The 13,661-nt window shown below is 38.5% G+C and overlaps 1 protein-coding gene across 1 annotated transcript in view; it reads left to right on the top strand.

Annotated features, from left to right (window-relative positions):
• Positions 1-2,498: 2,498 nt before the first annotated feature.
• The window catches only part of LOC129940818 (uncharacterized), a 34,658-nt gene continuing 23,495 nt past the window's right edge, over positions 2,499-13,661 (top strand). The window contains exons 1-3 of the mRNA XM_056049313.1: positions 2,499-2,767; positions 13,061-13,218; positions 13,482-13,550. Coding sequence (XP_055905288.1) covers positions 2,659-2,767; positions 13,061-13,218; positions 13,482-13,550 — 336 coding nt within the window. The 5' untranslated portion in view covers positions 2,499-2,658. The remainder of the gene's footprint in view (positions 2,768-13,060; positions 13,219-13,481; positions 13,551-13,661) is intronic.

Raw genomic sequence — 13,661 nt, forward strand, 5'->3', positions numbered from 1 at the left:
AAAACAAGATGTGAGCTGCTCCATTTAAATAGGATACCATACAACGGCAGGCTTAACAAATTTTTCACTCTCTGTAATATATGAGGACAGACATATTCTCGATATATCTCGAGAAAAACACTTACAGTAAATGAAACCATCGATATCCATTTGTTCTTAAGCGCACACTCAAGGGGATAACATTACCCATATTGTGTGGACACAGTGTGAACACTAGAAAGAGGAGAGAGGGGTTGAAAGGAGGTGTTGGTGCACATTTTCAATTCCTGAATATTGCAATGGCTGGGAAAGACAGAGTGTGATAAAGAATTCAACATTCACGTAGTACGGCTAAAGAACGGATCTCAGTACTTGACAATACGACCGAAGTTGGGCTCGAGGGTATATTGATGAGCATTCCTAGAAGCACGAGTATTAGGTTGAATTGTTTAAGAAAACCCAAAGATCTTGCGCAATTTTTGGCGACATCGCGTATGTGATCGTTCCACAGAAGATGGTTGGTAATACAAATACCGAGAGTATCGAGATGTTCAGTCTCTTCGATGCAAGTACCATCTATGGATAATGGCAAGGGGTAAAATCCCGCTTTAACAATACAAGACAGCATTGGGTTTTCGAAGCATTAAATTTCACTCGGTTTTTTATTCCCCACTGTACTGTACAATGCTGTTTAGGTCGGAATTTATTGAACTTACCATATTTTGTCGTCACACTTCCACATCCGAAGAAGAGGGATGTGAGTCTGAAAACAAATATGAAAAGCAAAGAGTACTATCGTCAGCAAAACAATGTATTGGATTAGAAGGCAGGAGATAGAACAGAGCCCTGATACACACTAGCATTTATTTTGTGGTTTTAAGACTTGAATACATCCAATACTACTTTTATTGAACGATTCGAAAGGTAATTACTAATCCAATGAAGCAGCAATAAAAATAAGAGATCCTGATGCCAAAACCTACGAGTATCAAATGCTTCTGAAATATCAAGTGCAATAATCTTACTTTCTTCAAAGCGATGTAAATATTTTCTTCACTGTTCGGAGATGAACCATGAGGACACCAGTGGACCTATTGATTCGAAAGCTGAATTATCGGTCATTAAAAAGCTTTCGATCTTCGAGATATTTCATGAGCTGATAATTAATCAGCATTTCCATGACCTTGCAAAGAAGGGAAGTAGGTGCAATCGGTTGGTAATTACAGGGTGAGGAAGATTCGCCTTTTTTGAGAATAGGCTGGACAAATGCAGTTTTTCATCCGATCGGAGCGAGACCTGAGGAGTAGGACAGATGAAAAAGCTTATGCAGTGGTTTTGCCAGCGTTGAAGAACACAATAGCGGGAAGTTGCCACAGTACGAGTGCGAAAAAGCAATGGTCCCATTGAATCACTTACTTATGCTCATGGCAGCGTTGCATTGGCGGCAAACTGCCTTGCAAAGAGATTTGCTTTCTCTTAAGAGCTAACGAAAATAGTGTCATTGACAACGAGCGTCGGAACCGAGGAAGAGAAAGAACTTCTCATGTTTTTTAATTTTTGGTCATGCATAAAGCTTGGTCCGCCGAATATTGGCGTTGCAGACCTTCCTGGTTTGCTTGAACTTATTCCGGTTTTCCTCAATTGAATTGGGTTTAAAACAACGGAATCTAACCTTTCTGACCCTAATAACCTCCTTACAACTCCCTTCGAACAATGCATTTTCCTTAGGTCTGATGCTTTCAACAATATTCGGGATAAAAGTTCTCATTCACAGGAAGCATAGTGAACAGTTAAGGATTCTAAAATAATTATTGAGACCTTCCCAATTGGCTTTCTCGTATTGCCAAACTGTTCTCTTTCATTAACTGAGCATTACTAAATGCATTCGTATACAAATAATAATGTTCAAAATGTATAACTCATTAAAATAAAAATTGTTTATCTATAAATTAATAGTTACTATGTCATGCAATTAAATATCGAGATTTCGATGATTTGGGAAATGCTGAAAGGCTTCGTGGCAATAAAATTTGATTTTTTTGGTCTTAGATTGAAGTTCACTAATTTGTAAAAAATGCAAAACTAAATTTACTAATCAAAATATTTTATCAATAAACTTAAAAATGGGCTCCTTTAATATTTTATGGTAAAGTGTATTAATTCTGTTCCTAAACTCTGTTTACCTTTCTAATCTGAAATCAAAAACTAAGAGAAACTATTTCTACAATATGTGCTTCAAATACTTCTAAATATTTATACACTTTACATATTTGAATATTTTATTAGGATTTGCAAATTATGTTATTCCTAAAGCAACAAGAATTTTGAAAACAAACAATGAAACTCAAGCACTATCAACTATCCCCTTACAATGTTCAAGTTGATATAATATGGTGCTATATGTTGGGCTTTGCTACCGACAGCTGTCGGATAAGGGTTGGTGTATGAGTATCCTTGGTGATAGTATTTGGACAAACAGAATACAAAATTCTAACCTTACACCGAAATTTCAAAAGAAAACTACTTTTAGTTTATGCAAAGATAGGAAACTATCAAAATATTGTCTGCGAGAAGAACGTTAGAGAAGTGTCACTAAATGTAAAAAGTGTGAATTCAGCAAAATTAATTGATATTTTAAGTTTTTCCTTTGTTCGTGTTTAAATATAAAATTCATATAAAATGTTGCCTCCATGTCAAACTCAAAAGTGTGGCATGGTTCAGTTATATTGTTCGGAGCAAATTGCAATTCCGGAGACTTTTCCAAATATTCTCAAAACCTACGCAAAAGGTAAGCTACACGAGTTCGTAATGATTTATAAATAGAATTCTATTAACTGTGCATTAGATCATATTGACATTATGAATGTGCTAAATATGTACATATTTATGTATACATGTGCATAGCTTCATGTAGCCGCATAAATACATATGTATGTACATAGGAACTTTATTTACCTCTACGCAAATAAACAAAACCTATTTAATTACAAAATAGTTTGCATTTGATACCAAATTAGCCCGCATATATCATATGTTCCCAATTAATGAAGGTATACATTAGCCTGATTCGAAAAAACTAAAAGACCTTGGAATTTCAAAAAATATATTAGGTGGCGCATCAGTCCTTTGAGAACTACGGCCTCGTGACTTACAACTCTCAACGTGCAGTTTTAAGCAGAATCTTACATTACTTAAGTTAGCGCTACAGTCCTGTGTAAACTAGGGCCTCACCCAACAAACTTCTCCATCTAGCTCGGTTAATATCTAGGTGTCTCCACTTTCCACTTGTGCGCGCCACCAGTTCCTCGGTTTTCCTCTACTGCGGCTTGCTGTAAGTGTGTCATCGAAGACTTTTCGGGCCGGAACATTAGTTTCCATGTGCTCTACGTGACCCAGCCATCTTAGTCGTTCGACTTTTACCCTTCTGTTTAAGTCAACGTCACTGTACAGCCCGTACAGCTCGTCGTTTCATGCTTACGGGACCGTAGATCACGAGAAGAACTTTTCTCTCGAACCGACCAAAGGTGCTTTCATCCGCTTTTTTCATAGTCCACGCTTCTGGACCTCAGCTTTGACCTCAGCGCTGGTGTTGTTTTCTGTGTTCATAGCGGAGCCTAGGTAGACAAAGTCTATAACTACCTCAAAGTTACGTCGTCACCATCGACGTTTTGACTGAAACGTCGGTGTTATAGGTACTTCCTCTCTTGATGACAATATGTTGTTTTTTGTGTTTCCATTTTTGACGCTCTGCCTCAATACTCACAAGAGCCCATTGATATCACGATTATGTCAATGTCAGCATATGAATTTAATTGGAAAGACTTTTGAAAGATAGTGCATCTAGTGTTGACGTGGGACCTCTGCACTATTTTTTGTAGGATGATGTTAAAGATATCGCATGACAGAGCATCTCCTAGTCTAATACCTTTTTTGACATCGAATGGTTCTGTTAAGTTGTTTCCAACCTTTATGGAGCAGCGTGAATTCTCCATGGTCACCTTGCACAAACGGACGAGCTAGGCAAGGCTGCCGAAACTAGACATGGCTCTATACAGCTCGTCCCTGCAGATGCTGTCATATACGTCCTTGAAATCGGTGAAAAGATGGTGAGTGTCTGTTTGAGTTTTTGGGTTATTTCCAAGATCTGCCGTAATGTGAACTTTTGATCGCCCATGGACTTTCCTGGCCTAGGTAAAACCACACTGATAAGGACCTTTCAGGTAGTTGACGATTGGCTTTAGACGTTCACATATTACGGCAGAGAAAATTTTGTAAGCGATGTTAAGTCCACTCATGCCTCTATAGTTAGTGCAGTTTAGAGGGTCTCCTTTTTTCATAATCGAGCAAAAAATACTGAGGTTCCGTTCATGGGGCATGTTTTCTTTCGACAATATTTTACAGATAAGTTGGTGCATGCTCCTAACCAAATTATCTCCAGCTGCTTTGAAAAGCTCGGCATTTAGATATGGGAACCTTTATTTTCTCTAAGTCGTCTATGTTAAATATATCATCCTGCCTGACAGCGAGATAAAATTCGTTGTCACCGTTATCCAGTCTGCAGAAGTTGTCGTTCCATAACCTGAGCATTGACTGTCGTTCCACTATAATGTTTTAACTTTCGTCTTTGTCGCCTTCGGTTCGAGGTTGAAGCCGAATAATTTGAGCTAGCAGCTTTCATGACAAGAATTACTCGATTCCCTGCAAGAGTCAGTAATCGTAAAAAAACTTAAGATGGCACAAGCAGGGATTGAATCCACGACCTCTGACAAGACTACGCACTAACCATTACGCCACGGGTAGTCTTGAATTAGTAAACTTAAAAGCTTAAAGCGAGATTAAATCTTGCAATGGAAAATTTGGCCCTACATAATGTCTTTCAGGCTTGGTCATTGCAAAGGAATCTATTATAGAAGTGAATATCTAAGTTTTTCATTTCGGTTCGTAATGATACGTTACGAGTAGCTTTACTTTATTTAATAGCCATACGATGACCTTTTTCTCTAACGTTTCTAAAGAATGGTAATGTTCAGCTACATTTTTCCGTATTTAAAATTAAATCCCACTTTTGGTGATAGCCTAGAAGTAAGGGTACCTTTTAATCTATTTTAAATAGAGCTTGATGTGTTCGCACGTCACTGACTACTATGACGGTATCGTCTAAAAATGCCAAATAACCAAATGGATAATCATAGAAATATTTGTTAAACAAAAATGGACCCAATATTGATCCCTGTGAAATTCCTGATAGTATTTGTAAAGGATCCGATTGTTTAGTTTTAGATTATCAAATGCTTATTCAATGTCTATGTTTAATGAAATCAAGCATTTCTTAGATTTTAGGTTCGGAATAATTGTTTTAATAATTAAGTTTGAGGAATAATGTTTTTATCCTCAGAAGAGAATATTGACTGGTTCAACTCGTATTTTCTTGAAGAGCTTTTCTATGTTGTAAAGCAAGGAAATAGGTCGAAAGTCTTTTAACATTTTCTTTTCGGTATCGACCGCAGAAAAACAATCTCGGCAAGCATTAATTTTTGATCGAGTACCAGATAACTCTAACCCATTATGTGCAATCACATCTTGTGCGATATTTGTACCAAAAAATGTTGTCCCATAAATTTTATCGATTTATTGGAAAGCTTCTGTCGACGGACGAATAATTTGTTATCTTGTCTAAAAAGTGTTATTACTGTTTTATAAGCTATTAAGACGGTGAATTCTGTTAAGAGGATTATGAAATAGTAGTTTTAACATTTTAAGCCAAGCGTTACGAATTTTTGAAAGTTTAATCGTGAGTTTAGACACATTCTTACATTTGTTTTTTTTTAGGCAGAAATATTTCTGATTTAGCTTCAACTGTCAATTTCGTTGAGTCCAAGACGTGTTACTTTCAGCCTTCTCCCTCCCAGACGCAGTTTAAGCCGTTTCTAATAGGTTTTCAACTTAAACCCCAAGAAATAAAAATGGAAAGGATTTTGATAGAAAGGATTCTTTCTATGGCATTTTCTTTTTAAATCGAAGACATTTTATTTATTTTGAATCAGTCTAATGCATATATGTTGATATTTAGGTACATAGGTAATTATAAACCTTTTCTCCTTTAATTAGAAACTTTAGGTTTGTTCTATTTTATGAAATTAGAAATGAGAACTATTTAAAATTAGATTTTGATAAAATTATTTATCATAGCTAGACAGTCAAATTAACTTTTGTAATTTGAGCCAAGTTCAAAAACTTGCTGTTAAAATGAGCAATTTATTAAAGTTTCAAGAAGACAATTTAGTAATTGTATGTATTTTTTAATTATTCCAAAATGATAGAGCTATTAAATTAACCTTAATTTAAGTAAAATATTAAATTAAATACATTTCTTAGATATTATTCAATATTTAGTTGTAAATTAAGAGGCTGGAATGCGATTCACAATGATATCATTCAAAAAGTTCCCAAAAAATTGGCTCCTTACATATTGTTGCAATAGAAATTAAATAAGGTGGCGCAACAGTACGTTGTTAAGTAATGATTAGTTATTTACAACTCTCAACCATTCCTGTGTAAGAGTATTTTTGTCAGTATTGAAAGGGACCTATAATCTCAAGCCGAATCCGAACGGCTATTTGAAAGCATGACTTTTCAAGACAAGAATTATACTCTTTAAGGATTTGTCAATTTCTCGCTAGAGGCAGTACCCATGGAAAAAAAGGCCTTTTGCATTTTTAAAACTATCTTAACGCTAGAAAAAATTCATAAAATAAGCCTTACAATAACTTACAACTAACTTAACTTTAAAAATACCCATCGTTCGGATAGGACGTCCCGAAAATTAAATTGTTCGTTGAACATATAATGTAGCTCTTGCAATGTGACCACGATCAAGTATGTCCATGAAATTATCAATTCTGTTGATTCGAGCCCCATTGTATAGGACCTCGTTGCAATAGTAATGAACTTATAAAAATTCGGCTTTTCGATGCTAGGCGATACAGCTCGAATACCCACAACTTCTCCATCGGGGAAGGGGCAACGTTGAACCCCACCACACAGGTCAACTATAAACGATCACCGGCTGAAGAGTCAAAAATGTGATTTTATTTATCACATTAATTGTTCATTGTTTTTGTTTTAATTTCACTGTTCTAGCATTGGCTTTTGCCGTCAGGAAGAAGATAGTGTATAATCGAAATAAGTGCAATATAAATAGAATTGTTAATATTTTCAAGTTGTATTAAGTTAATTGACTAAACAAATTTGTATCAAGATTCATAAGGTTCGTTTTGTAGAGTTGATTTCAGGTGCGTTCAGAAGGCTTCGTTCAGGATTTGGTATTGTTATTTAAGCACTATTTTAAAGTAACTGCTCAACACGTTAAGGCCAGTAAGGAGCGGTTTATCCGGCTCCCCTTCCTTGGAGTTATACTAAGCCTCGGATACGAACGGATTCACTGTTGACAACCCACGCAAACGAAATAAGGACAACAAACTTCGGATACGCACGTGGAATGTTAGGGGGTCCCTTAACAGACCACGTGCAGCCGAACAATTAGCGGAAGCCCTAAACTGCTGCAAGGCAGATATTACAGCCATCCAAGAAGTGCGATGGGATGGACCGGGTAAACGCAAACTAAAAGACTGCGATATCTACTACGGCGACTGCTACTGAGAACAAAGACAGCGTCTATTTGGGTGTGAATTTGTTGTTGGAACTAGGCTCAGGCAAAAAGTCTTGAATTTCAACAAAGTGAGCGAGCGCATCACGACAATCCGCATCAAGGCTAAATTCGCCAACATAAGCCTAATATGCGCGCATGCCCCAACAGAGGAGAAAGATGAAGACACCAAAGACATATTCTACGAGCTCTTGGACAAGACATATAAGCAGTGCCCTAGCTATGACATTAAAATTGTCTTAGGAGATTTTAATGCTAAGCTAGGAAGAGAAGACATCTTTGGTGGCATAATCGGGAGAGACAGCCTGCACAACATCACCTTCAACAAAGGATTCAGGCTGGTCGATTTCACTGCGGGGCGAGACGTTCTGGTAGCTAGTACGCAGTTCACGCATCCTAATATCCACAAGGGGACATGTAAATCTATTGATCAATCAACCGTCAGCCAGATTGACCACATTGCGATCGACGCACGACACTTCTCCAGTATCCAGAATATCCGAACACTCCGAGAGGCCAACATTGACTCGGACCACTAGTTGTAGCCAAGGTTTGGCTACGGATATCCCGATCCAAGCCAAAACAAGGAAGTACTGTGAGAAGATTCGACGTTAGACGGCTACAATCGCAAGAGACTGTTCTTTTCCGATCGAGTCTCTAATAACCTATTAAGGGGTACTGCCTGCATTAAGCGTTGAAAACCAGTTTCAACATTGCCTTGTACCCATCAGAGATGCCACCTCTGAAGTGCTAGGTTTCACACGGCCACCCCAGCGAAACCCCTGGTTTGACGACGAATGCCGGCAAGCGCACGCAGCGAAACAAGAGGCATACAAAACTACGCTGCCTAAGAGGACTAGAGCTGCTCGCATGCTCTACGAGCAGAAGAGGAGAGAGGAACGCCGGCTTCTTAGATGGAAAAAAGAGAGCATGAGAAGCGCGCGATCGAGGAGATAGAGGGATGTCACAACAGGAATGAGGTTCGTAAATTTCGCTGCCGAACTATTCAAAGCAGCAGGCGATAACTTGATAGGGAGCATGCACCAACTCATCTACAAAATAAGGTCGGAAGAAAGCATGCCCGATGAGTGGAATATCAGCATAGTGTGCCCGATAAATAAGAAAGGAGCCCCTTTAGACTGCGCCAACTACAGAGGCATCAGTCTCCATAACATTCCGTATAAGTTCCTCTCTGCCGTATTATGTGAACGTCTGAAGCCAATTGTCAACAACCTGATTGGCACTTATCAGTGTGGCTTCAGACCAGGAAAGTCCTTTATTGACCAAATATTCACACTACGGAAGATCTTGGAAAAAACCCAATAACTTCAAATCGATACCCACCATCTCAGTATCGATTTGAAAGCCGCGTATGACAGCATCTATAGGGAAGAGCTCTACCGAGCAATGTCTAGTTTTGTCATACCTGTCCAACTTATTCGTTTGTGCAGAATGAAGATGGAGAATGCAGGCTGCTCTATCAAGGTCGGAAAAGATCTTACCGATGCATTTGATGTCAAAAAATGTTTAAGACAAGGCGATGCACTGTCATGCGACATCTTCAATATCGTTCTGGAAAGAATTGTGCAAAACTCAACAGTTAACACTAGAGGCACAATCTTCCAAAGGTCCATCCAATTACTTGGATACGCAGATGATATTGACATTATTGGAAGATCAAAGCGTGATGTCAGTAGAGCGTTTTTGAGCATTGCGACGGTAGCGAAGAAGATAGGCTTAGTGGTCAATGAGGGCAAGACCAAGTATATGCTGTCATCAAAAAAGGACACTGAACAACGATGTCTTTTACAAAACGTCACCATGGACAGCTATAACTTTGAGGTAGTTAAGGACTTTGTCTACCGCTATTAATGCAGACAACGACACCTGCGCTGAAATCAAATGAAGAATAACTCTTGCAAATCGCTGCTTCTTTGGACTTAGAAGGCAATTGAGACGTAAAGTCCTCTCTCGACCATCTAAAATCACCATCTATAAGACACTCATCATCCCGGTTCTCATTTTTGGTCCCGTACGCATAGATAGAGAATGGAGGAGAAGATATAACGACGAACTGTACGGGCTGTACAGCGACACTGACTTAGTTAGCAGAATTAAAGTCCAACGGCTTAGATGGACATCAACGCTCCAGCCCGGAAGGTCTTCGAATCCAATCCCGAGGGACGGCGCAGTAGAGGAATACCGCAACTCAGGTGGCGCACGCAGGTGGGAGAGGACCTCAACCAATTTGGCGTGCGAAACTGGAGACAGCTAGCTAGGGACCGAGCTGGCTGGATACTTTTGTTGGTTGAGGCCCAGGTCCGCCCCGGACTGTAGCGCCACCTTAAGTAAGTAAGTAAGACTAAAGAAGATTTGTATTGTGTTTTATTTGAATTGAAGTTCAAACTTTCATAATCTTCTACAACTTACACTTCGTGCCACATGAATGAAGACAAGATTTTTTCGTTTTTATTTACCGATACTTCTTTCCAATTTAGAATGAATGAGGAATGTATTAAATTTATATTGCAAGCAAACATTTTCGGATTAAGTTGATAAAGACAAGTCTTGGGACGGTTTTTCAAAAGAACGTCATAAAACGTACTTGTTTTTTTGTGTGTGACATGAATGGGGACAAGATATAAATCCTGTAAAACCCTTGAAAGTAAAGAAAATTATAAAATATCTTATGGTTTAGCTAAATACTGGTTATATCAAATGGATTTACATAAATAATATTTAATAATGTGTACTGCCTCCTGATTTCTGAAATACTTCAAGTAACCTGTGGTGTATGGGTTTGTAGAGCGTTGTCAGATAATTGAGCGAAGTTTGGGCCAAAGACCGTTTTATGGCTTCAATAATCTCTTCGGTTTTTTGGTATTGCAGTTCTCCTTTGCAGACTTTTCTTGAGAGCCATCCCTACACGTTTTCCATAATGTTTAGCTTAAGAGAAAAAGGCTAGCCATGAACTCAGGCTTTTGTGGTCCGTGCGGTATGTATTGATGCATTATCTCCATCGTTGTCCAGAAAAGAGCTCAGAAAACTGCGGAAAAGTCCGTTCCAGAATCGAAAAGCCATAATTTAAGAGATTTAAAAATCCAGCTCCACAGTCCCGTAATAGATGATTGCTTTCCATGCCATTACACCGCCTCATCACGTAAATAGCAGCAATATCCATCAGGTCCGTCCAAAGTAATTGTTTTTTTTTTTCATTACATAAGACGACGGTATGCCAAGCTCGATTCCACCTACGGTGATTTGCGTGCAGCTTAAGAAAATTACTTACAACACCAACACCTGAAAGTAAACCTTAATTTGGTGGCGAGTTCTTACACTTGCAACCCTATAGGACATTGTTTTTTCGCTTAGTTTTTGAAAATACCAAAAGGGATATACGCAAAGAGTTACCCTCTCTTATTTATCGAAATGCTTTGAGTGAGTTCCTCTTTCTAAGCTTCCAAGACATTACAAATTCACTTATTTGTTAACCTTTGGTATTGGCTTAGGCCATCTATATATTGATTTTTTTGGGTAAAAAAAAAAACCAATAACAACCATAATAATCTCACAAGGAGGCCATCCCATATATGTTCCTGGAATTAACCAGGGGGCTACAACATATCCCGTGAAACCACATCTACAGTGGTTGTTAATTTAGTCTTTGATGAAGTGACATCTAGGGAAGATAACCCTAAGAAGTGGTCGCCCGGTTTCTTGTGGAATGCAATCCGCGGAGCTTTATCTACAATTTACATCATTCCTAAAAATGATTTTTACTTTTATTTCAGACTTATTTTAATTGTATATGAAATACCGAAGACAATAGTCATTAGATTTGTATTTTACTGAATTTATGAGGAAGGACGACAGTCCTGTATTAACCATCTTTCGCAAGATTTAATCTTAGGAAGGATGTTAACCGTAGCTTCTTGCGTTCGCTCACAAGTTGGGAATTTTCTCAGTGCAGTTCGAAGCTGTGCCTTTTTCAATAACTATGAATTGAACAGCATCTTTCATCATCGAGCTGCACTGATTTCTCTAACTTGTGCCCAGGGGCCACCAAGTGGAGGTGCAAGTTAGCACATCTTCCTTCCAGACTTTAGACAAGCATATAGCTTCCCTACATCTACATGGAAGCCAATTTGCGTGCACCATTCAATGGTGTTTTTTTCTAATTTTTTTCGTGTCGCATATGGTCTGCCTTCTGTATAAACTGTGCAACAGTCGATCTTAGCCCGCCTTCCCTGAAATGATGTGACTTTCTTGACTCTTTTTGGTTTGAATTTTTTCTAATGTTGCTGGCAATAAAACGGGTGGTTTTCCCGAGATACCGGTGAGCTCAAGTTTGGCCTATTTCCCTCCTTGGTTAGACCCTTAGCTCTACCGATATTTATTGATTCCATCAAACTAATACTGAGAAACTTTAGAAAGATCAGCAAATAAAAAACGAAAAGAGCTTGTCCGTCACACAGGGACAATTATTCAGACATGAACATCACAGTCATTTCAATGAATCCGCCTTAAGTCTTTTATGATTGCGGTGGCTTCAAACTCAAAATCGAATGAAAGTTATACAACTTTTGGTATTAAAACACAAAAAGTGGCACTATTCTGACCAAAGCAATATATGTCTCAAGCTATCATTTAAGTGTGTGTTCTTTTTTTGTGTGTGTCAAAAGACCCGATTAGATAGATAATCTCACGGCTTATGCCACCCCCCTGCATTTCTATGGAATTTAAAAAAGTTCTAAGCCACTAAGGACAATTTAACTGTACGTAGTAGAAATTCACTCGGCCCTTTCGTCCACTTAAAACCTTGTTAGGCTATCTACATTTTTTTTACAACGAATTCTTGACATCTTTCCAGGCCCATGTAGGTATCTGAAGTTCACATACAGAATTTATATTATATTACTTTTGCTCTTCGGAGTCAAGCCTTATTCTATATTTCACCATAAAAAAAGGATACGAAAAAAAACAAACTTTTTTGTATGAATAAATCAAAACCACCAAAGGGGCCGAAGCTGAACAATTCCTACTTTGCATAGTGGCGTAGTTTGGCGTGGTGTGGCGTGGCTCTGGCTCTGGCTCCAGCTCCGGCTAGCTATCTAGCTAGCAAAGCAAGGCTACCTTCAATAACCCACCTAACTTTAAATATCAAAATACCACAAATGTAAGAGCCAAAACATTTTACGATTTAATTAAAATTTTCATTCGTCTGGTATTTGAGTTATTATATCCTTTTGAATTCTCTGTTCGTATTGTTCTCCTCTATGTCCTTAAAATAAAAATAGTTGTACACGACGACGATGATGATGATGATGATGATTCTTGGTAGAAAAAGTTTTTTGTACTTTTATTTGCAGGATTTTTGTTTGTTTTTAACAAGAATTTCACTTTTCATTTTCACAGCTGCCATTCGCACTCAGCCATACGACTTACTCAGATGGTCGGCTGCCTATTTTCGTTGCTTGGCAAATAACGCACCACCTCCGGCTAAAATCCGTTTAGAACGAGCCTGCCGACAAGGCAGCATAACAAAGGGATACTTAAAGGTGCTCGTCGCTCAGGTTTGTATTTAACAAAAAAACAAAAAAAAGTTGAAGCTCTGACGTTGTTGAGATAGCTTTTACATAACTGACTAACCTTATTGTTACCATTTCTGCTATCTGAACTTCCAACTCCTTCGTGCCAACGCCAACGCAACGAATGATGCTGGCAATCAAACACACCGTCAAACCTACGAAATCTGGCCATTCACATCCTTCCTTTCTTGTTGATGGTGGGCGCTCCTGGCCATGTTCCAACTAAATACTGGGAACACAAAAATCAGGTCGGAAAAGGATTCTTCATTAGCCGGTGCCTTCTGCAGGAGCGATGGAAGGCCCTCTGTTTGGATGAGGTAAGAGAGGACAACCGCGTATACAATGCTATGTCTGTGTGTTTTCTTTTTCCGCTTCGGCCTACGACGAGTAGGTTGCGAGCTTCAATCCTTTTGTGTTTCCGGCTTTGT

Source organism: Eupeodes corollae, chromosome 1 (genome assembly GCF_945859685.1).
Source record: "Eupeodes corollae chromosome 1, idEupCoro1.1, whole genome shotgun sequence".
NCBI lineage: Eukaryota > Metazoa > Arthropoda > Insecta > Diptera > Syrphidae > Eupeodes > Eupeodes corollae.